The 24,611-nt window shown below is 36.8% G+C and overlaps 2 protein-coding genes, 1 long non-coding RNA gene and 1 pseudogene across 15 annotated transcripts; 1 reads left to right on the forward strand and 3 right to left on the reverse strand.

Annotated features, from left to right (window-relative positions):
* Positions 1–807: 807 nt before the first annotated feature.
* LOC126629652 (uncharacterized) lies at positions 808–2,801 on the forward strand. Its single transcript, XM_050299754.1, has 3 exons — positions 808–1,674; positions 2,137–2,373; positions 2,472–2,801. The coding sequence occupies exons 1-3, from the start codon at positions 1,579–1,581 to the stop codon at positions 2,478–2,480; spliced, it is 342 nt and encodes a 113-aa protein (XP_050155711.1). The 5' UTR covers positions 808–1,578; the 3' UTR covers positions 2,481–2,801.
* On the reverse strand, positions 2,635–9,266 carry LOC126629641 (putative disease resistance RPP13-like protein 1). Of its 13 annotated transcripts, none has more exons than XR_007625813.1 (8): positions 5,251–5,267; positions 4,952–5,077; positions 4,703–4,845; positions 4,213–4,349; positions 3,938–4,075; positions 3,591–3,763; positions 3,376–3,510; positions 2,635–3,234 (listed from the first exon to the last, which is right to left on the reverse strand). XR_007625813.1 is itself a non-coding variant. In XM_050299728.1 (8 exons), exon 1 carries the CDS (start codon positions 9,181–9,183, stop codon positions 5,335–5,337), a length of 3,849 nt encoding a protein of 1,282 aa, XP_050155685.1. In that variant the 5' UTR covers positions 9,184–9,266; the 3' UTR covers positions 2,635–3,234; positions 3,376–3,510; positions 3,591–3,763; positions 3,938–4,075; positions 4,213–4,349; positions 4,703–4,821; positions 4,952–5,077; positions 5,316–5,334. The 13 variants fall into 13 exon arrangements, 9 of the variants coding, with proteins under 9 accessions (XP_050155685.1, XP_050155682.1, XP_050155686.1 ...); XR_007625812.1 differs by having other exon boundaries at positions 4,703–4,854; XR_007625814.1 differs by having other exon boundaries at positions 5,244–5,267.
* A 6,773-nt stretch (positions 9,267–16,039) lies between these two features.
* LOC126629655 (uncharacterized) lies at positions 16,040–16,907 on the reverse strand. The gene is made up of 2 exons (XR_007625819.1): positions 16,690–16,907; positions 16,040–16,319 (listed from the first exon to the last, which is right to left on the reverse strand). It is a non-coding gene; the product is annotated as an uncharacterized LOC126629655 (long non-coding RNA).
* A 393-nt stretch (positions 16,908–17,300) lies between these two features.
* LOC126629019 (uncharacterized) lies at positions 17,301–23,863 on the reverse strand (annotated as a pseudogene).
* Positions 23,864–24,611: the final 748 nt, after the last annotated feature.

Here is a 24,611-nt window from a genome sequence, read left to right on the forward strand (position 1 = left end):
AAGAGCTGGTTGCTGCGATTTCTTGTGGCTGAGAATAATAGGGCCGAGATTAGTGGCTGCGAGGGCTCCATCTAAAACTGCATTCTCATTGGCCCACGTGTCCGAATCTGGTCCCCATTGTGAGGAAATCAGATTTATTACTTGGTGTAGGATTGCGCTTGGGATGCCCGAGACGAGAGCTGCATCTGATATTTTATTTCCGGAATTACCCCTGTGGTGTTTAATTACCGACGTCTCGGGGAAGCAAGAGGCAAGCGCGGTACGTGGGCCGAATGGCCATTTCACACGTCGTGAGCTGTGAATGCCTTCACGTTCGATGGTCCCGCATAGATTTCCACGCGCACACGTGGCTTTATATGCTTGGGCTTGAATGACACGTAGTGTCTAGGGGAAATCGAGGGCAGCAAACAAAAAAAAATGTTGTGGCTTGGTTTGCTTGTGGGGAAACAGGGATAAGATACAGTCGGATGCAGAGTATCAGAAGATGAGGGCCACACGATTCCTGGTACCCACGATCGCTCTAATAAAATGAAGCAGGTAAAATGTTTCGATAACGCTTGTCACGGTGGGCGAAAAGTTTATGCCAATAATATAAATAATAAACTCTTAGTGGAACAAAAGATCCCAATGAACGTCATGAATGGGAGATTTTCATGTGTAACTGAAATACGGAACAATATAGCACATGTTATCATAAATTTTAAAAGGTGCTTACAAAAAAAATCTTTTCTTCAATTGGATAAGAACATGTGCCACTTTATGTTCCGGCATACAGAAAAGATTCCCTATCTTTTCTTCAATTGCATTCAGACTCTTCAGTGTTGTTTACATCTTTCACATTTTTTCTCCTAATTGTGGTCCGTATTGACGAAGTGCCTGTAGCTTCTATAAATCTTGAATGCTTAATCACACTTTCGAATTGGAAGATGAAGGTTCTTAATCATGGTTCAATATTGTCTTCCTCATCGCAATCCATCCCTCTCATCGTCAAAGGAGTTTGTCTTTTCTGTTTGAATGTTTAAGCTGAGACCTTGTTTCGTGATTAAGTTAATATTGTGTTAATCCTGTTAAGTACGGAGATTTTAGTTTTTCATGCTCGGCCTTCTACATCCATGTTAATACACCATGTACTTTTGCGCATTAGCCACAAGAATCGGCAGTCCCCAACAGATGGATCCCTTAATACTTTGTTATACCATTAAATTTTAGAGTTTCCTAAGCGTATTCCTGACCAAGTAAATAATGAGGCACATGCATGTTGGAATGTCTGTAGATTTAATGTTTGTATTGGACTATGGAGCATTGCTTATGCTAGAGTGAAAACAATCTCTGCTTCAGGCGTTATTGTTAGGCCATGCCTTTGAGGTATCAACATGACGATAGAGTAAATTGTGCCTGGTGATTTGATATTATGTTTTGTTTTGTTGAGCAGTTGTTGACGGGCATATAAAATGACCACAGGATGAAGACATACAATCCAATGTTCTTGAAATAGTTGGGTCGAACATCCAGTCCACATACATTACTTGCCCAGCAGACCCATCAGCTACACTGAGTATAAAACTTTCATTCCTGGTTATGATTATAAAGAATCTGAACAAATATTTCACATTTGAGATTCAAATTCTGGATGACAAGAATGTCAGGCGATGTTTTCGAGCTTCCAACTTTCAAGTGTGTAAGTTTGCCCATGTTTATTGATGTTTATCAACTGCGTTATGGGTTGATCTTAATGTTCTCTGTTTTCTCCTTTTCTTTTCCATTTGGTATTTCAGGGAATATTCTGGTACGCCATAATGCTTCTTATGTTTTTCTCAAAGATATCTATATTTCGCAAACAAGTCTAGGCGTTTATGGTTGTCTTTTAAGATTCATTTGGGATTAACTCATATCGTTGTTTTCTGAACATCTGTCGCTGTTGCAAACAAGTTTAAGCGTTTATGCTTCTTATGTTTTAGTGAACATCTATCTTTGTTCTTTATTATAGAATGGCTATTACTTTGACTGCCGAAGAATTCTGATTTGAATTTATAATGCAGTGACTGAAAATGCTGCACATTGGAGTAGTCGTGCTGCTCTAGAAATGTCAAAGCGATAAAAGATACAAGAGGTTATGCATTTATTTTTGTTTTGTAGGCTGTAACTCGAGTGAAGCCATATATCTGCACCATGCCCTTGAGTATGGATGATGGCTGGAATCAAATCCAGTTTAATCTAGCTGATTTTACAAGGAGAGCCTATGGAACAAACTATGTGGAGACATTGCGAGTTCAGGTTCATGCAAATTGCCGCCTGAGGAGGATATATTTCTCTGACGGCTTGTACTCTGAAGAGGAACTTCCTCCTGAGTTTAAGTTGTACCTCCCAATGCAGGTAATTTGGATCGATCCAGTCTTCTAATGCCTGCAATTATGCTTCTGCACCTTGTCGTTTGATGTCCACTCATTGCTTATAATGTTTGTGCTGCACAGAAAGCATGATATGATTCAACAAAGGAGGGATCAAACGTATTGGAGCTGGATTTTGAGACTTTTTCACCTTCTGCACACTCCCTCTTAAATTTGGGCTTTGAGGCGATTAAGCAAGAACAATATAACAGAAGGGAGAACCATTCAATTTTTCAGAAATAAATAGTGATGATGAAAAGAAAATATGTGAATAACAGTTCATCTGCAATATTCATCTAAAGATGTATTACTACATTACAATTGTCAACTGTTTGTGTTCTTGAGAAGAACAAATGCTTTCATTTTCGGACCATGAAATGGACCATCTACAACAGATATTACAGAATTTTTCTACACATTTGTGTAACAAATGCTTCCTGAGTGTTTGTATTTGATGGGAAAGTAGCACCAGTGCAGGCGTAATGATCCACCAAGCAGATATGCAAGTAGCAGTATTGGGGAAGAAGCTTTGAACAATAACAACAATGTCATCAGATTTGAGAGACGCATCCAAGTTCATATCTTTGCTTCCACCAAGAGACTTCTCCTTCCCTCGTTTTCTTGGTGAACCAACACCACTTTCCTAACAAAACTCGAGGGCATAAACCCGCTTAAACATCACTAAAACCTTGTTTGAAGCCATACATTTTTCCAGTGAACCATATCCTTGCTTTCGACATCCATCTCCCCTTCGTTTCTGCGGCTCATAACATCCCCAGTGATAGAGCATAACGCTGCAATCTCTCAGTTCCTCTGGATCAATTCCAGAGAATAAGATGCTCATAGGCTGTGAAAATAGGCACAATTTCAGATAAAACTAAAAGTGCAGGATCTTTTTCTTTTAGGACAATATGTGAACATTCCAACAAAAATTCATGGAAGGTTTGTTTGTTGACAGTTAATGTAGTGAAAGACGATGGAGCTTTACCTTCAGATTGATACGTCCTCCCACTTTATTTCCACATCAAATCGTGAAAATCTTGTTTCTTCTCATCCGTTTCGAGAAGATGGCAACACAAGTGCTTTCCTTTTTCATACCCCAGCTCAACATATACGAATACTCCTAAATTCAAAAATGGTGAAATTATAACCAATTGATTGATCTTATAAAACAACCATGAGGAAACATCATTCCAGGGTTACCTATCCAATTGAAGGAGAATCATATTCATGCCGCACTGCAGGAGAACCATTCATGAATAATTTAATTGATGGACATTTAAATCATTGGCCTTAGAAGATCCAATCTTTTCAGTTTCACAGTTTGATGCCTGCATCAGCAAAGCTGACCAACACAGCAGTGACATAACTTTGCCCTGAAAGCATAGTTGAATTTCACCGTTAACATTTAACCAATATATAAGCCTAAATGATCAAGCGATTTCTTCTTCCCTCGTTTTCTTGGTGAACCAACACTGGTTTCCTACTAAAAAAAAAATGGAGGGCATAAACCCGCTTAAACGTCACTAAAACCTTGTTTGAAGCCATACGTTTTTGTGGCGAACCATCCTTGCTTTCGACATCCATCTCCCTTGTTTCTTCGGCTCATAACATCCCCAATGGCAGAGCAAAATGCTGTAATCTCTCGGTTCCTTTGGATCACTTCCAGAGAATAAGATGCTCATAGGCTGTGACAATAGGCAAAATTTCAGATAAAAATAAAAGTGCGGGTTCTTTTTCTTTAAGGAGAGTATGCGGACATTGCAACAAATATTCATGGAAGGTTTGTGGACAATTAATGTAGTGATAGAAGACAGAGCTTTACCTTCAGATCGATGCGTTCTCCCACTTCATTTCCACATTAAGTTGTGAAAATCCTGTTTCTTCTCATATCCGTTTCGATAGGATGCCAACACAAGTGCTTTCCTTTTTCATAGCCCAGCTCAACATATCTGAATGCTCCTAAATTCAATTATGATGAAATTATAAACGATTGATTGATCTTTAGTAACCAAGCAAATGGATCTTAAAATGAAACCTAATTCGTTCAGCTTCTTAAATAATTCCAACCAATAAATAGATTGAGTTAGCATCAACATATACGTGGGCTTTTTCTTTATATTAATGAATATAATCAAAGTCTCTCTGACTATCTCCGTCTCTCTTTATCACAATTAGAAAGGGAAAAAAGTATGTTATGAACTTTTCAGAAACAATTCTGAAGAAACAAAAGTGAAATGGATCTCAATGTTATCTGCAATGTTCAACATATGAAATATCGTTCCTGTGAAATGTGTAGTGTAGCAACTACCCACCTGCTCTAGTAACGCAATGTACTGACTTCCAACAAGAGCAAGCATGCAGGCAGTGCTCCAAAGAAATCTGGCCTTCATTTTTTTTTCGTGGTCATCGTCGCCCGTTCTCACTGCAACAGCTGTGTATGTACAAAAGAACATATCTGCACCCACTTAAAGATGGCAGCAACATGAAGAGAAGATGAGAAGGCATGCTGGTTGTATTGAAAATAAAGCAGTATATGAGTAAAACAACATTCCAAGGGTTACCTATCCAATTGAAGGAGAATCATATTCATGCCACACTGCAGGAGAACCATTCATGGAGAATTAATTGATGGATGTTAAAATCATTGGCCTTAGATAATCCAATCTTTACAATTCCAAGTTTGCTATCTGGATTAGCAAGGCCAACAAACACATTAGTGACACAATTTTGCCTTGAAAGCATAGTTGAATTTCACTGTTAACATTTGAGTAATACATAAGCCTAAATGATTAAAGATAGATTCTACAGATAGATGTAACATATTTACAAAAGCCTTTGGAATAATGCCTTCACATTTTACTTGAGATGAAACTATTACAGAATCTGAATCTTGGCTATGGAATGAAAATGGTGCCATGTACGTACCTCACTTTGACTTGAGATCTCAAATGATGACTTGATCATCCATCTCGATGCAAGGAATGTGAGCTATCTTGCTCCACTCTTGTCCCGTCTTCTTCTGACACCGCTTCTCCAGGGAAGGACAATCCGTGATGCTCAGAAAAGAGAGCGATGCCGGCAAACCATCTTTTGGCAGGACCTTGAGACTAACACAGTGGAAAATTTTGAGCACTTGAAGAGAAGTGAGGTGTTGAAGCCCCTTTCCCTCCAAAGATTTCAGACTTTTCATGTCCCAGATTTCGAGCATGTGAAGAGTGGTAGGGAGCAGCTGTTCCTTGAGCAACGTCTCCAACACATCCTCGCTTCTCCAGATCAAAAATGTTCGAAGGGAGACAATTCGTTGCAAACCCCAGTACTCCACTGAATGCTTCAGTTCCTCACAATCATAGATTTGAAATGATTGTAGGTTGGGAGGCAAACCCCCTTCTGCAAATGACTTAACATTTGGAAGTTCGCCTATCCATAAATCTCGAAGGCCGGTGAGGGTGTGTATTCGGTCGGGCAATAACTTCAAATTCTCATTCCCCGAGACTGATAAAAAAGCCAGGTTGGGAGTGGGCAATCCCCCGTGGGGAAAAGAGACCAGATTTGGACAGGAATAGATAGAGAGATAGTTGAGATGAGTGAGATTTTCGTCGTCAGCCCCTTCTCCAACGGAAAGGGATTCAAGATTTTTACTGCCCCAGATATCAAGAGTTGAAAGTTTGGGGAAAACGCCCAGCGGGAAGGACCTCAGTGAATCACAGCTCTCCCACAATTCCAAATCTCGAAGGGATGCCAATTTGGCCATCATCTCATGAGATAGGAATTCTAATCTCCTGCAATTTTCTATTTTAAGATATGTCAACGAAGTGAGTAGACCATTTCGAGGGAACGATAAGAGTGATGCGCAGTTAACGAGACACAATCTTTGAAGACAATTGTTGAAGTGCGGCCGCAAGCATTCTCTGCGACTAAAAAATTGAATCTCAAGTTTGGAAAGAGAGGAAAACGACTCCGTCTCCAGTAACGACGACAGACCAGGGCATCTAACTATCTGCAGTTCTTCAAGAGACTGTATCAAGGACTCCGTGTTAACGATGAGAGACCACGGTATCCATCTCGTTCTGGTAGCCCTTTCATGTAGAACCTCGCAGTCGGACACGGAAAGTTTTCTCAAGCAAGGAAGATGATCGGGCAAGTTTCCCCTCAGCTTCGGACATTTCTCTAAAGTCAGCTCCTCAAGACGGGGAAAGTCTAGAGATTGACCTCCACCTGGACAAGGTAGCCATTCCTCCCACTCCGGCATCTCTTTGAACTCTAGCTTCTTGAGAGATGGAAATGGCTGAATTGAAGAAGCTCCATTACCCCTGTAGAACTCAACACCAATACTCATGACAGATTTCATTCTTTCTATATAGAACTCTTTGAGAGCGGGTAACCGTCCAACTGGTGGCAACCACAAACAAGTACTACAATCAGAGAGACGCATGACTTGTATGTTGGAGAAGGAAAAGTCTCCCAACCAATCTGGAAAGCTAGTTCCACCATAAAATCTGATTGTCAGCTTCACCAGGTTCACGGAAGGTTGTAGGCTTTCAAGTACATGTCTCTCTGTTATGGAATCATTTGCATCCTCACGACCCCATGCCAACTCTACTTCGTTCAGATCTTTCTTATCCTTCAAATTGGCCCCCAAGGCATCTATAGGATTGACAACATTTTGCAGATTCAAGATAGAGAATTTTCCTCGAAGGTGCGACAATTGCCCCAGTTCTCCAATGCCACCTGACCCAGTAGATTTCCCCAACACAAAAGCAGTCAATGTTCTCAAACTTTTTAGTCTACCCATTTGCACCGGCATCTCTTTTACACAAGTTCCACCAATATCAAGATGACGCAAATTTATCAATTTTCTCATGTCTGCAGGTAATTCAGCAAGTGAGGAACAACCGAACAACAATAGAGTTTGCAAATTGTAGAGAGTACACACCGTATCTGGTAACCTTATAATTGCAGTGTAAGACAGATCAATGTAGCGTAAGTGCAAGTGTTTACCAATGCTATCAGGTATTTGAGTGATATTTTTATATCTTGACAGTGACAACACCCTTAAACATTTTAGTGCTGGTAACAAGTCCTCTAGAACCTTTATGCTTACATAGGTCACATTCCACTCCTCGTATGGTCTTAAAGACATGGGAAATAGGGTGCGCAAACACTTAATTTCCTCCAATGGCTTAAACTTTGCAGCAGTATCAAATCCTGCTCTCATATATGACAAATGTCGAACTCGCTTAGGAACTTCATGTGGCTGTCCCTCATCCAACCTAAAACAAAATTCTCCAGACACAGACACAGCCAAGTCGTTAATGAGATCATGCATTGTGAAACTTGATTTCCCAATTAATGATCTTTGAAGTAGAGATCGTGACAATAGTTCATCAAAGTATCTCTTGCCGACCTCTTCCAATCCTTTACCACTCTCAGCTTGTGGAATTAGACCAAGTGCCATCCAAAGTTGAATTATATTTTCCTTTTCAAATTCATAATCCTTTGGGAAAATTGAGAAATAAGCAAAGCATTGTTTCAAATAAGTAGGGAGATAATGGTAACTCAATCTTAATGATGGAAGAACACCTTTATCATGCAATATCTCCCAAAGATTGTTGTTCAATATGTGACTCCATTCCTCGTAACCCACATTACAACCTAAGAGACCCCCAAGTGCTTTTGCAGCTAAAGGAAGACCATTGCACTTGTGTGCAATTTCCTTACCAATTTCTTCCAAGTCTGGATGCGCACTAGGATTTTCATTTCTAAATGCATGTTTTGCAAGTAACAACCAACAATCTTCATCCGACAAATGTTTCAAGTAGTGAATAGGCACGGTGTGCACTAGGGATGCAACACTTTTGTTTCTCGTTGTTACAATGACCTTACTTCCCCTCGCCCCATAAGTAAAAGAAGCCCGTACAAGATCCCAATCACTATAGTTGTCATTCCAAAGGTCGTCCAACACAAATAGGAACTTTTTCCCGCTCACTTGTTCCCTTAGTTCAACTTGAAGCAAGCCATCTTGAAGACTGCAAGGTTTTGAGCTAATTGATTCAATAAGGGTTTTAGTTACCCTCATAGCATCAAAATCTTCGGAAACACATGCCCAAGCAGTAACATCAAAATGCTCTTTTATTTTTTCATCGTTGTAAAGGACCTGAGCAAGGGTTGTCTTACCAACCCCGCCCATTCCCACTATGGGGATTACTGATACGTGGTTGCTACTCGCATAATCAGATAGCAACATTGTTTTCAACTTGTCTTTATCTCCATCCCTACCATAAGGACAAAATTCATGCTCAACCAAGAATGTTGTGGGAGTTCTTTGAGAAATTTTCCCCTTAACACCTCCTATAAGACCAAAGAGATTAATTTGTTTTGCGAGGTGTTCTAACCTTTGGAATAACTCTTGTATCCTACCATTCATGCCTTGATAAAAAGGATTAAGAGAGGTAGATAGGAAGTTCCACACCTGGGTTTTCTTAGTTTGATATTCAGCTTCCACCTTGGAGCTCAAAGCTTCAGCATCAATCTCATTGAGTAGATCCTCCGCATCAAAGACGGCATGTTTGAGCTCGTTGAGCCAGCTTCCCACAACAGGGTTGACCATCTGCTTCTCCTCTGCATCATTGAGCACTGCATGAAGGGTTAACAACGTCAACTTCAACTTCTCCATGAGCGAACAATCAAGCTTTTTCCCCCGAAACAGATCCAAGAACTCGCCGGAACCAATCTTATCGCACATCACGTGGATGGAAGCATAGAGAGAAGCCTCTACAATCAAGGCTCCTGCCATTTCACCTCTCTGTCTCTGTTTTTCTTTTTTCTTCGAAAAATTGTTAGAGGTGAGGAAGAATAAGAGACTTATAGGATTTATTGTTTTGGAAAGAGACGACTTGATAAATAAAAGGCATTATCACAACTTATGGGTGGTGAGCAATCCCATTAAAATAGAACTTAATATATACATATTAAAAAAAAAACAAATTGATGCAAAATCTCCCAACGACTAATACTATTTCAATTCATGCATGAAACAGACACATTTGTCCTTTCATGCTACTTGGTTATAAGCAAACATCATGCATTTATTAATACTATTCCAAGTCATGCATGAAACCTACACATTTGTCCGTTCATGCCACTTGGTTATAAGCAAACATCATGCACAAGTTGTTTACTAATTAGCATTACTACTATTAGCCTGTATCATGACCGTTTTCTTTCTGTTATTCATAAGCCCAAGACATTGTAAGAAATAATGTTGATTATTCAAAACGAATCAACAACTAGTTGCACAGGGTCATAGTCAGTGATACTCCCAACTTGATAAAGAAAGGAAAAAAAAGGAAGTCGACTTCCAAACTAAAATAAAATGTATATAAATATAGAAAATTGTTATTAGCACTCCAAAAATCTCATTTGGCACTCCAAACTTTCTATAATTAGAAAGAAAATTACACTTGTGTGAATGTAGAATAAGATTTTTTGAGCACTAATAACAGTTCCCTAAATATGTCTTAACAAATATTGTACATGGCATTGACTTAGACTTTCGCAAATAGACTTATAATTTTTGGTATCTAATAAATATCTAGATTGATAATAGATATTTATGAATTTAATCATTAAAATGCATAAGCTCAATTATACATTCAAGTTAGATCAATTCCCAAAGTTTTGGTCAACAATAAAACTGTTTACCTATGAGTTCACTTATAAAACGTGCAAAGGCGATATACTTTTTAACCACAGTTCTATGTATTGTGAATATTTGTCCGCAACTTTTGTGGCATATAGAGGCTAAAAGATACTACGATATTAAATCCATATATGGTCGAAATATTTATCAGTTTAATCATTAAAATGCATAAACTCAATTACACATCCAGGTTAGATCAATTCCCGAAGTTTGGCTCCACAATAAAAACTGCTTAGCTATGAGTTCGCCTATAAAACATACAAAGGCAATATACTTTTTAGCCACAGTTCAATGTAATGTGAATTGTTGTTTGCAATTTTTGTATCTAATAAATATCCACGGTTAAAAATATTCATTAATCTACCAAAAGTTATCATGGACGTACCTATTTTTCTACCACATATAGGAATATAGAGGCTAGAAGATTCTCATTTAATTGAAACATACCAAACTCATTAAACGCTCTAACTAGAAGCTCATACCGATTATTAAGCTAATTAGTGCTCTAGAAATTTAGAGATGTCAAATGATGAAGAAAAGGAAAAGGAAGAGGTTTGGATGACTACGGATGAGTAGATAGGGGTGCAAAATGACAATCATGGGAGATGGAAGGATTTTTTTAAAGAGAGAGAGAAGGGGATTTGCTCCATGGAGATGATGGATTGGTTAGCATTTTATTTTTTATTTTTAAGTAGATTGAGTTAGGTGTAAAAAGAAGTTTGATTGAGTTGAGTTTTGATAAGTAAGGGCGGTTTCAAAAATAATGTTGGGTGTAAATAAATAATGATAGATAAATCAAATACAATGTGGATACAAAAAGTAAGATGTGTGTTGAGATACAAAATATGGGTTCAAATAAAATTTCCCAAACTCTCTCACGGTCAAGTTAGTGAATGATTTTGGACTTAAGCAGTGGACAAGAGAATTCAAGTGTTTAGATTGTGTTATCAGAGATGAACCCTATATGGGTGTATTTATATAGAGAGACATTTTTAGGATTGAAAATATCTAGGAATAGATCTTGCATTGTGATTACTTGCCACACTCGCTAGTCCCTAGATTGTTGGAAATTCAAGACTTAAAGATCTAATGGTGTCCATATCTGGATCAAAGCATGGTTATCTAGCGGAGTTGTAAAGACTCCGATTGGTGCCCTGGAATCGGATAATGGTGGCATCACTATCCATCTGATACAACTCCGTCCGCAACTGATGAATCCATAACCGGACTTCTGAAGTAACTGTATTCAGATCAGCTTCGTTCTAAAAAATCATCGTCCACAATTATCTCTAACCATTCATTTGAAAGGCAATCTGATGCCCTTGATGATGGATTGTTATCCAAAGGCCATTTATTTTGCTCGACTGCGTTCACATCATTTGTTAAGCTGTCAGCCATTAAAGCTTCTGACCCAATGTAGCTTTTCGACAAAGACCCAGAATTTCCAAATGAGCTCTGAATATTTCAATTCTGGAGCTTTAGTGTTCTGGGCTTCTTCTGCAACGGGGTCTTGCAAAGAAACATGGTGTATTTGCATAGAGGTTCGTGACTGAAATTGCAGTGAAGGAAAACTGAGTCTGTGGGTGTTAATTGCAGAGCTTCTAAGTTGGAAATTAGTCGGGGAAAAAGAAGGGGAGAGCGGGAGGGAGTTTGGGGGTTGTGGAAGAGAGAAGAGGGTGGAGCACATGTGGTAAGCCATTTCCCTCTCTGAAATTGGGTTGACTCACTTTTACCTTTATATTCATAATGTATAGATCGGAGTGTTCGTCAACTCGGGCCACAACCAACTAGACGACCAACTGGACCGGAGTTGCTTGCAGCAGAATCGGTGGGACTCGACGAGTTGTTTCTCTTGATCTTTCCGAATTCAGACTCACTGGCTCTATAAGCCACCATGTTGGTGGCTTGAAAATTCGATGATGATGATGAGCGGTGGAGACGGAGGACTAGAAACTTCGATGATGATGAGTATATTTAGAGATAGGGATTTTACTTGGAAAAGGGAAGGGCAGAGAACAAAGAATCATGAACTCTAGTATAAATGGTATTATAGTATTTTTATGTGAAATTTTTGTAAACCCCCTCTCAAAAACTCGACCTCTGATGTCCATCGGACGTCAGACGACGGCGGGGCATGGCTGCACCTTTTACGGCCTTCCGAGGGCTTTCTAACGGTTTTGGCTTTTTTTCTTTCATTTTTGGATTTCGTCGCAGGTATAAACTTTCATCTCTTGTCGATATCTTGCTACCTGTGAAGTTTGGTTTTTGTCAAAAAACTGAGTTTCCGCTCACTGGAAACCATCGCGCATGGCGGCACATGTAGTGGTGTGTGGGCAACTCTAGTGACATGGACTTTGGACAGATGTTCTTGATGCCCCAAAGCCTATATCCAAGGGCCGTTTGTTGAGATTCGATGCGATAATTAATTATTCAATATTTGAATTAATTGTATCGTCGTTCAATTTTCACAATTGACATTGTTGGATCGTCGTGCAATTTTACGAGTATGCTATTTATTGATTGTCGATCCTTTGTTAACTTGTGGAATGGAAATCCAACGTTTGGATCTTTCATACTGAAGAATCTAGTGTAGAATTTCACCCTGAAACTCAAAACTCAAAACTCGCTTCATATTGCCTTGTTTCCCTAAATTTATTAAACATCCATTAAATTTGCTTATGTGGCTTTAAATTCTATGAAATCAATGGAATTTTATATTTTTGTTGGATTAATATTTTGGTTTGTCGTTACTGTTTGATTTGATTAATAATTTGGCCCCATTTTCATAAAATTAGTTTTGTTTTACATATACATTTTTTTAATTCACATCAGCATATATGACAGTTTTTTAACGAAATTGGCAAAAACAAAGCAATCTGGAGCAAATTTTGAGTTTCACGGACTAGGTGGAATCTACTATATAAATCATAGAACGCCATTATGCTCAATTTTACATCAAGTTTTTTTTTAACTCCAAGTACTCCATATATTTTCTTAAAGTATCCATAAGAATTAATATACTAAATTAACTAAAAACTGACCACTATAGTAATATTATTATCCTAAGATAGCTAGTAAATTTATTTATTCACTTAAATTATAATTCGGTTGATGCACGCTATATAAAATTAGGAGCTTTAATGAAAATGGCTTGAGTGAAGTTTAATTTAATCAAAAACCATCATATATTATTATTTAACCAAAAATACATTATATTTAATCATAAGGACACAACTAATCTATATGAGATCCCACAAACATTAAAACTACATGGGCTGAATTAAAAGCCCAAAACAGAATATTTTTCAGCCCTTGCCCCTAACAGAAACCCCATTTCGTCAGCCGATCCCGTTAAAAAAATTATACAACATTGCAAGCGAACAACAAAAAGCAAAGAGTAAATTGTAGCTATGGTCCATTAACTTTAACTCAATTGAAGCAATGGTCCCTCAACTAAAAATCCATTAACTTTGGTCCCTCAACTTATCAAAACGTGCAGCTATGGTCCCTAAACTAAAAATCCATTACCATTGGTCCCTGAACTTTAATTCAAGTGGAGAAATTGTCCTTTAACTTTAACCCAATTGTAGCAATGGTCCTTCCAATATAACTCGTTTTGACAAATTTTTTGACATAGTTGACGAAAAGAACCATAATTATACACTTTGATGAGTTGAGAGACCCTAATTATATAAATGGTCATTCCAACATAGCTTATTTTGACAAAATTTTGACAAAATTGATGAAAAGGACTATAGCTACATATTTTGATAAGTTGAGGGACCAATAGTAATGGATTTTTAGTTGAGAGACCATTGCTCCAATTTGATTAAAGTTGAGGGACCATTTGTACAATTTACTCAAAAGCAAATATTTCAGTTAATTAAATCCCACCCCGCTTTAAACACCTCACTCGCCATCGCGGTCTCCCACCTTGCTCGATTTGCCGTGATTTGGCGAGAGAAACAATCCCCTGAATCTCACAGTCGATCTCGTCTGCTTGTTCCAGGTTCGATCAGATCTTTGTCTCTTTGCTACAGACTTTATTATTTATTTAATTAAATCCCGTGTCATTCTATTTGTTAGATGGTAGTTTCCTAAAAGTTTTTGAAAATTTTATGGTTTTTTTTGTTTGTTCATTTATGGATGAATTGATGGACTGGGTTGTGGTTTATATTTATATTTGTGATTAGATATGGATTTCTTTATGAACTGCATATGGGTTTATTCTGTTGATTTGAGCTCCGAAGGACTGAAAATCCCAGAAAGATTCATGAGACACATGGAAGGCAGAACATCGGGGTTAGTTTCGTTGTTCGACCTTAGCGGCAGTGCGTGGAGTGTTGAATTGATTCAATAGAATGTTGGTTTGTTCTTGCATCATGGGTGGTCGGCATTTGTGAGAGACCATTACGCATTTGTGAGAGACCTTTATGTGGAATGCAGGGACTTCTTGATTTTTAGATACGATGGTGATTTGCGTTTTCATTGTGCTAATTTTTTAATCAAAGTGCGCGTGAGAAAAGGCTGCATTTCGTTTTGGATACAACCAAAGCCTCTAGCGACTTTGAAAAATATATGTATATGGAACGAAAAAGGGGAAGGGATGAGAAATGGCTTTGTTCAATTCCAGTCAGAATGCATTGATGAGGCCTGGTGCGGATGTTGTTTTATTTAAGGTAAAGGCATCGATCCAAAATATGTGTGGAAAAAGAGATGGATTCAATGTTAACAGTAGAACTTGTTTGCAGATGCCATCAACACATGAAGTAGCTCCATCGTTTAGTCCTCTAAGTTCTATTCCGCTTGTTACTCGTCCAGCCTTTCTCTTTGATTGTACTCAAACGGATTGCCCTAGGGGTTTTTCTTTTTAATATAGTTTTTTATTTTCTATCCAAAATAAAAAATAAAAAAACAGCCTAAATTTTTATGAAAATGAACACTAACTATCATTATTTCTTAAAGTGGGCACTGACTATTTCTTAAACTGAACACTGGTACTATCGCTATTTCATAACTGAACACTAGTACTATCATTATTTCTTAAACAGAACACGAACTATTTCTAGAATTGAACATTGACTATTTCTTAAACTGAACACTGGTACTATCATTATTTTGTAAACTGACCACTAACTATTTCTAGAACTAAACACGATACTATCACTATTTCTTAAAGTGAGCACTTATTATTTCTTAAATTGAACACTGCTACTATCACTATTTTGTAAATTGAACACTGGTACTATCATGATTTCTTAAACAGAACACAAACTATTTTTAAAATTGAACATTGAGTATTTCTTAAACTGAACACTGGTGCTATCACTATTTCGTAAATTGACCACTAACTATTTCTAGAACTAAACACGATACTATCACTATTTCGTAGACTGGCCATTAACTTTTCTAGAACTAAACACGATACTATTACTATTTCTTAAAGTGAGCACTAACTATTTCTTAAACTGAACATAGACTATTTCTTAAACTGAACACTGGTACTATCACTATTTCGTAAACTAACCACTAACTATTTCTAGAACTAAACACAATAATATCACTATTTCTTAAAGTAAGCACTGACTATTTCTTAAACTGAATACTGGTACTATCACTATTTCGTAAACTGAACACTGATTGTTTCTAAAACCAAACACGGGTACTATCACTATTTCTTAAACTGAACACCAACTACTTAAATTGAACAGAGTGCAAAGTGAGCATCTTTTGTAATTGGTTGGGTCCCCATCCCTTCTCCCTCACCATCCTATTATAGGAAATGATTGTAAAGTGCAAAGTGACATATAAATAATTATGATTCAATTTTAGAGGAGCTACAAAGCCACACCAAACAACTTTTCTTACAACAAAATAGTATGACTGCTAACTCAAATTTTATTACCTAAACTCAGCAACATCCTGCAAGTTCAGGAAAACCAAAAGTATATTGAAAGATAAAAATCTTCATATGCAAATAAATCAAGTGAATAATCATTAATCACAAATGCTGAGAAATGAAAATATATATACCCACAACATGATTTCTAGCTTTCTCTAATTTATCAAGAGCAGCATTTCTTGGCTTTCCATGCTCATCTTGGCTCTCAGTGCCGTCTTGGCTTTTCCTTTTCAGTATCCCGTTCCTCGTCCTTAGAAGATTCTTCTGAGTCCTCAGCAACTTGCATGTCGACAAGGCTTTTCGCTACCATCTGAGCAACCACAGCTGCCTACATCCAAAAACTGCCACTTCACAAACTAAACCACAAAATGCAGCAAACCTACACTCTTCTATTTGGACTAAAAACATAAATCTTTGCATAGTTTATAATTAAACTGCCACAAGCAAACAAAAACATATACATGCATGTAATCAGATTTCGGCACCAAACTCTTAATAGCTTAAACCTACTTTGAGATTCGCAATCTAAAACAGTTAATTAACTCTGCAATTATCAAACACCACCAAAAATTACATCCACTAATCAACATTTCCCAAACTTATAAACTCTAATTCCCAAAATACACCAAATCAAGTTGCATATTCAAATACATTTATCAAACGTTGGAGATTTGAGAAGACGGACGAAAAGCCCCAACCTCCCTATCCTTCGCTTCTTTCCGAAGCGAGATCTGCATATATTGTTCACATGCATCAGGCTTTCAATTGCATTTTCCAGAGTTGTTGGGGTTGTCGATATGTGTGTTGCAATTGTGATGAAATTAACGAAAGGCTCTAAATCTATAAACCTTCTCTCTCTCTCTCTCTCTCTCCATCTGAAGCAAAACGAACCAACGGACAAGACTTAACGTCAACGGTAAAATCGAAAGCTCGATATATTATATTTTTTGGGCTAGTCTTATTGGGCTGACTTGATATTGGATTTTGTACTAACCATTAAATAAAGTTCTTACATGATTTTTGGTTAAAATTCAAAGTATTGAAAGCCTTTTCATTAATTTTCCTTAAGTTATTTTGATTCACTTTCAGAAATAGTGTTGGTTATTTTGTTGTGGTTTTAGATATAACTAGTAAAAATGCCCGCGCGTTGCTGCGGGAGTTGAATGCACGAATCTTAAGTACACGGATTAGACACATGCAACTTGAAAAAAAAAAATTAACAAAATCATGAACAAATAAAAAGGATAGATGAGTGAAAGGTGAAAAAGTAGGTTGTTTTTGTTTTGGCAGCTTATCTTTCAAGCATATATGTTCAAAGCAACAAAGATGTAGTGTGCTTGTTTCCATAAGTTAGAGAAGGAAGATGCAGTCCACATATTTTGCCTCTACAGTTTTGGTGACAAAATACATGCTCTGCAATCTAGGCACTTGTTTAAGTAGTTACAAAAAAGAAACTCAAATGTTCAAAGGAATAAAGATGCAGCATGCCTATTTCCATTAGTTACAAAAGGAAGATGCAGTCCACACATATTTTGCCCCTATAGTTAGGGTGACAAAATACATACCCTGCAGCCTAGGCACCTGTTTAAGCAGTTACAAAAAACCCAAAAAAATGTTATGTTGTTGTTTCCACAACTAAGTTTTCAGCTGCACATGTTTTAAAGGCAAAAAACTGTAGAGCAACTTTGTAGCAATTCATAACGAAGACTGTAGTAATTCATTTTTTTGGTGGGCGAACATCTTCAGTACTATAAGAAAAAACACGAATCATAGTTTAGTAAACATTGATATAACAGATGTTATGCAGGTGTGCATGTGAAAAATAAATTGTAATTTACCTATCCTTGGTTTTTTTGGCTTGAGACTTTGTTTTGAGTGCAGCTATCGGTTCTTTATCGGCAGGCTCAATCTTAGGGACAACCAGTTTGTGGAATTTTCTGGCAATTCTAGCAGAATTGGTTGTCTCTGTTTGCCCGGTGCGAGTTTTTTTGCTGTGAATGAAGGTACAATTTATAAGGTCAGAGAGAATTGTGATAGGTATGCAAAAAAATGTTAAAGACTGGAGCAAAAAGATTGGCTAACGGTTTTTTATCAACAGCATAACACATATGTACACCCAAAATAAGCAAGCATATTTATGAAGATTTATACATAAGATGATAACTGAGAGGAAAACTTAACTTGTCTGGTTTGTCTGCTTGATCAATGAACAATGCCCTCTTTGAAGTTTTGGGAGATGCAACCGATTGGGGATGGCGATCTGATTGCAGGGAAGGCATCACTGGGGCGGGAGTCGCTTCACTTATAATTTGTTTTCCTGTAGTGGCAGGAGACGTTTGCGGGTCAATTGAGGCAGTCGCTGGGTTCAAGGGCAGCTGATCTTGAAGCAATCCATAAATGATAAAGTCCGTCTTCCGAAAATCACTGTTTTGATTGCCAAAAGATAGCAAAAATCTTTTTGTCTCTCCCACCAATTTTTTTAGAGGCGGTGGCACGATAAAGGGATCGTCATATCCATCTTCTATTACCATAGTGTGGCAAGAAACATGAAGTATCTTTTCAGCATGCCTTCCTAACATGAGGAAGTTGTGTTGATTTGTGCTATCTTCCACTATAATATTGATTTTGAACCTAAGGAAGAGTTGGATATTTTCATGTTAGGCAGTTATCACTACCATTCTTGAAGTAAAATAGCACAGGAACCATATGTTTGCGTATTAGAAAAGTAGCCACAATGAGCACATCATTGCAGTTAAGATGCAACTTTCTCATTCATTTATCAATAATCTAATACCTTTCTGACTAATTACCCTATCTAACCAATTAGTTGTGATCCAAATACAAAGACGTTTTGTTTACAAAAACAACTTTGAACGAAAGTCCATGAGCATTCCAAAACTGTGGTCAACAAAAGACACTTCCATTCATATGTATATTAGAGGCAAAAAAAGCCAGCTTTTTAACACATGGATACCAATCTCTTTATTAAGTGCAAAGACATGTAAAGGAAGCTTTGTCATGCATTAAATCTTCTTGTTGTGAAAAAGATGATAACCATAAAAACATCATCAATCATAAATTTTATAATTGCAAGAAATTTAAAAATGACTAAGCAGCTTAATACAACAGTTATATGTAAAAGAGGTGTAAAAGAGATTACCATGGTTCAGGTAACCTGTTTAATAAACCATGTTCATTGCATTGAAATGATCCGGAAGTTTTTTTGACAGCTTTATGGCAGAATGGGCACGACTTGTACCACCAACCTCTAGTCAAATCAAATCCAACGACAGTCGCTTTGCATGCAAAACTTGCATTCTGTTATGGAATCACACAATTTTAAATAATGAAATACATTTACTCATCGTCTTGTAAACATGAAATATAAATGAATAAAGTAGAAAGCAAGAGATAGCCAAGAAAGAAGTGCTAAAATTTATTATTAAAAAGATGTGATTTTTCTTAATAAGTAGGTGATGAGAGACTAACTTTGTGTAAAGCAGGATCAAGTAGAAGGAGCTCATCAATTGTTTTGGACTCAAAATTAGGACCAACAGCACGGTCTGCATACATTACAGCTGAGGTGCGCAAGATTTGAACAGGTGATCTCAGATCCTTAAACCTGTGTCATGTATGTTTAGGTTGAAAAAGACAAATTGAAGAAATATAAACAACAAAGTTATTAAAGGAAGGTTGTCAATTTACTTTTGTTTGTATTGGGTGAGCTGCGGAATCTCTGGATTGAAAATATAAACAGTTGATCCAGTGCTTCCAAGAACAGGGTTTCCTATATATAAAACATAAGAATGAACAATTGAAGGTTTAAGCAGCTAAATAAAGGATGTTGAGGTACAACCTTGGTATTCTTTGACTTTGAGGCTTGTTACAGCAACGAAGATAGGTGGTGGAAGGGATTTTATTCCACTGTCCTCAAAAGTTGTTGCAGCTTCTCCCCATAAGGTGATCCTAATCGTTTCGCCCCTGTAAGTTTAAAAAATGTGATGTTTTATGTCATAAATATGACGTTTTATGTGCGTAATTTGAACTTAACGCATAGGAATGACCTGATATCTTGCAAGTTAAGATTCTTCTTCTTCGCAATTCTTGACTTTTGGACAGTCACGTCTTCAATCGGCTGCACAGCCGTTAAATAACCAAACACATCTGCGAACAATATTTAGCGGTGAAAATTATTGCACACCAAAGGCAATGAATAAATTATAATGATGATTTTAGATGTTAGTGCAACACGCAAAACCAAATTTGTTACCTGTAAGCTCAACATCGTTGTTGATTCTCTTATGAAGTTGATCAAGGTCAATCAAATTGAACCATTGCTTTGGGATCTCCTGGTTTGTTTTGTCAATTGGAACGAATGTGTTCTCCTATTTAATTCAAGCGCTGCAGGATGAGGGACAACTTTGCTCGATGTCCTGTTGTGAACAACACGAACTTTAGTGATCTCGTATGCATCGCCGACTCTCAGAAGGTCCAAAAAAAATTGAATGTCTCGAGCATTCACAGTTGCGTGAACTGCATCCCCCTGTTAGAAGGAGAAAATTAAAATAATATAGATTATTAAATGTGCAGGAGAACATTTAACACATGCGGTTTAAGAAGCTAAAAAACAGTGAGGATAACATAATTCTTGCCACAGAGGCAGCATTTAAGATAAAATACACCATAACAGTAAAGATTACTTTATGAATCGAAATGATAGCAATTGAAGCAAACTTATAAATAAAGTTTGAATTATAGTTTTGTGGGTAAAAAAAAGAAACAAAACAAATTAAGAAAAAGAAGAATTGATGGACTCTACTTAGTTTTGTTTACATATGTAAAAAAAATTGTTTGAGCAGAATTAAATATAATCTCTATAGTGAAATGCAAAGAGAGCAAAAGTGTCAACAACAGAGTCTAAAATTTGTTTTTCTAAGAACAAAATTTATTGTATCACATGGCATTATATGGAGAAGATGGAATTTTGATTTCTTTTGGATTTGCATGAATGTAGTGGCCCGGTTTAAAAATTGATATCAAGGCCCATGATTGAATCCAATAGAACAATTAACCACACAAACATTAATCATGTGGAAGTGATGTATAATTCGGCAACAAATTGCATAGAGCAATTAGTTCCCAAACTTTAGAGAATGTTTGACCACAAAATTTGTTGTACCAAGAACACAGCATGCACACTTGGATACATAAAAAACGTAAGCATCTTACGATAACGAAAAAGATGAAAAATTCTCACCTGTTTATCAACAAACACATAATAAGACTCTGTGGCTGAGGATCATCTTCGATGGTTTTTGTGATCCACATCCTGCAAACCCTGATTTGGAGCTTGTTTGCTGGCTAGTATGGTCTTAGAGAATGAAGCGACATTATCTCCATGAATCTAGATAGAAAAAAATTGAGAAGCAAATTAAATTGAAAACTTAATAAGCTGATTTATCAAAGTAACGGCGGAGTCATGTTTAGAAAAATAAACAAAATGACAATAAAAATGCAAATTTATATCTTCATGTAAATGTTTTAGAACATCTTTATGACCTATGTTTTTTGTATAACCGTAAGGCATGTCGGAATCATGAGTAATATATGGGGAAGATAATTTTTTTCAACTTTTCTTTAGTTAATCCGTCCCTTTTTTTTTAATTATAAATGGTTTTCAGTTTTACATATTTTCTTACATATGCTTCAGTCCTTGAAAGGTGGCTTCTTGCTTGTTTAATACTAAAAAACAAAATTACACAAAACACATTGAATCTAAACCTTGACTGTGTCTTTAATGGACATCTAACTACCAAATTGAGCTAAGAGGATGCAAAAAATGGCGATCTTATTCTTACCCATGGAAGTTCTCCCACTACTTTTCTTACCTATCAATTCAGTTATGTTCACAACTCTAAGTTCAGTTGCTACAGTACCCCTGCTCCTCCGATTATAAAAATAACCTTATAAACAATATTAAGCAACTCTATTTAAGAATCTAAAAATAGCCCAAACTAACTACACATACAGGACATACACTCAAACATGGAGACATGCAACACAAAATCTGTAATTAGATACCAATCACAAAATGGCAAAACAAAATTCCTAATCTAACTATCCCTGTACTAACAGCCCATCCAAGCAAATACAATTGTAATGGGGTTTAGAACAAATATACCAATCATCGAATTCGAATGGTGTTTGGAACAAATACAACAACCATTCAATTGGAACGGGTTTGGTACAAATACATGCTCAATTATCTCAAGCTTTCATAAATAGAGACATACAGACATATGCACAAAATAGAAAGAAGCCAAGTTCCATTCTAAGCTCAAACGACCAAATGGATGCTTAGTTATCTCAACCTTGACATAAACGGTCAGATACATATATGGAAACTAAATAGAAAGAAACTTAGTTCCAACATAAGCTCAAACGACAAAAATTGAATTATATATTTAAATTCCAAACATGAAAGCTTCACAAATATAAATAAAAAAAGGTAGATAGCTTATTAGCTTTGAATAAAAGCGATGGCGTATAATTGTATACCTCAAAACGGTATAGAACCAACTTCTTCCTCCAACGATCCAAATTTATGAAATCTGCAAACAAAGTAAATCCGTTAGCAACTCAGATACTTTCAAATTTAAAGACCAAATCTAATGAAATTTTAGCCAAATGACCAAAAAGACACACCAAAAAAAAAAAATTTACAAATATTTTGAATCCAATAGAACTAATTTGGTTCAACGAAGAATACCAAAGGTTAAGGCCTAAGTGAAATGTTGAGTAAACTGCAAGAGGCCTCGGCCAACGCTATAATGAACTGGAAATTGATAGGAAGATTAACTTTTATTATGTTTCTTTCCTCATGTAAAGGAAACAGGATCACTAAGTCAAGCTCTTTATCTTCTTCCACTACTCTTAACGTCTTCAAATAAGCAGGAGAATAGTAGCAAATGGATATGAGTTAACATGGTAAGCATGTCAGCAACTTTCATTCATGTTAGTATAAGTCTTACAGAGCTATAATAATTCAGTCATGAGGTTCGAATCATTAGCATTTCAATTATAAGGAATCATAATTTCAATTTTAAGATAGTATTAACTGTTTAGAAAATTAGAAGCAGCTGATGGCATAGCATAGCGGCTTCAAGTATGCTAAAGTTGGACATAATCTCGGCAAAGAAATATTGCTTAGTAGAAATAAATAGAGTAGATAATTTCTCTGTGCTGAATTCCCAAGTGCTATTAAACCCTCAATGATCAGAAGAGAGCAAATGGTGAAAAAGAAACTGAATAACAAAAAACAATGATGCATTTGAACACATAGAGAAGAAACTTGTTCCAAAATTATACTACCTAGCAACAGAGGAGCAAAACAATAAATAAAACAGGCTTCTAACACCCTTATCACACAAATACAGAAGCAACAAAACATGGAGAAACAACCTAGCAACAGAGGGATATTCAAAGGATGTAGAGCAGAAAAGGAACCTCAATTTGACTTGCTGAGAAGGAAACAGCAGCAAAGCATGAAGAAAACATAAATGAGAACAGTACAACACCCTAAGTTTAAAAGACACAAACCTGACTCTAACAATGTACGAAACAGTTCACTGAACAGACCTATGTTCCTAACACCTAACTAAGCAGGCTATAAACATCCATTGCAATTTTATTGAAACAAAAAAAATGTCAATCACAGTTTTAACAAAGCAAATGGAAACAAACAATGATCAACAGTGTTTTACCTGTTGAATCAGAGTAGAAAACTGAAAACCCTCTCCTCTCCCATACTTTCCTCAGACCTCCTCTGCTCACCAACCGCGTGGGGTAACCCGTTAAGCCCAAAAAACGCATAGCATGCTCTCTGCCCTCTTTCTGGCGCTGAGATCCCCACTCCTCCCTCTCCCTCTCTCTCTCGCTCTGTCTCTCTCTGTCTCTTTCTATCGTAGGCATGGTCTCCCATCCCCGAAAAGCACACTAAATGACAGGAAACGTAAACCCACCCCAATCCGTCTCAAATAAACAGGACAAAATTGCCCTTCTAACCCAACCCCAATATGTTGAGCCGAAATAGGAGTAGAGGAAGGAGCCGGTTTTCAAAGAAGTCAATCTTCAATGTTAAGGAGGTCAACATCAGATCTGCTATTGTTCTTCTTCTGATTTTTGTGGGTGACATTGCTTTCTCTAGTATTGTTTGTTTTATTTGTATTTTTTTAGTTATATTTAATTTATATTCATATTGGGAGGTATTTTTAAGGTTTAATAGAATAGATGAGTGGATAAGGTTTCTCAACTTTTAAATTGTTTTGTTATCAACGTGCAGCACTCGTGCTCACAAAGTCCTAAACTAATCTTATTAAATGAAGTAGTTGGCAGACCACTTACAAAATAATGGACTCAAGGAATAAAAAAAGAAACTGGTCCATTTCCCATTGTCCTAACCCGTCTCCCCCTAATTGTAGGAGAATTAAAATTTATTTGCTTGTGCTTTGCTGACAGCAGATTTGCTGTCCCTAAAAGTATGTCTCAATTGTGTCTCCTTGTTAATATATTTGACACATATCTTTTAACTTAACTTAAAAGTTAATTTTGTTTTGGTTTT

The sequence above is a fragment of the Malus sylvestris genome, chromosome 7 (genome assembly GCF_916048215.2).
Source record: "Malus sylvestris chromosome 7, drMalSylv7.2, whole genome shotgun sequence".
Classification (NCBI taxonomy): Eukaryota; Viridiplantae; Streptophyta; class Magnoliopsida; order Rosales; family Rosaceae; genus Malus; species Malus sylvestris.

Excerpts from the sequence above, each read along its gene's own strand:
- LOC126629652 (XM_050299754.1), top strand. The coding sequence starts at position 1,579 with ATGATTATAAAGAATCTGAACAAATATTTCACATTTGAGATTCAAATT. Across the intron at positions 1,675-2,136 it reads TTCGAGCTTCCAACTTTCAA|GCTGTAACTCGAGTGAAGCC; the intron begins GTGTGTAAGTTT and ends TTTGTTTTGTAG.
- LOC126629641 (XM_050299732.1), bottom strand. The coding sequence starts at position 9,183 with ATGGCAGGAGCCTTGATTGTAGAGGCTTCTCTCTATGCTTCCATCCAC.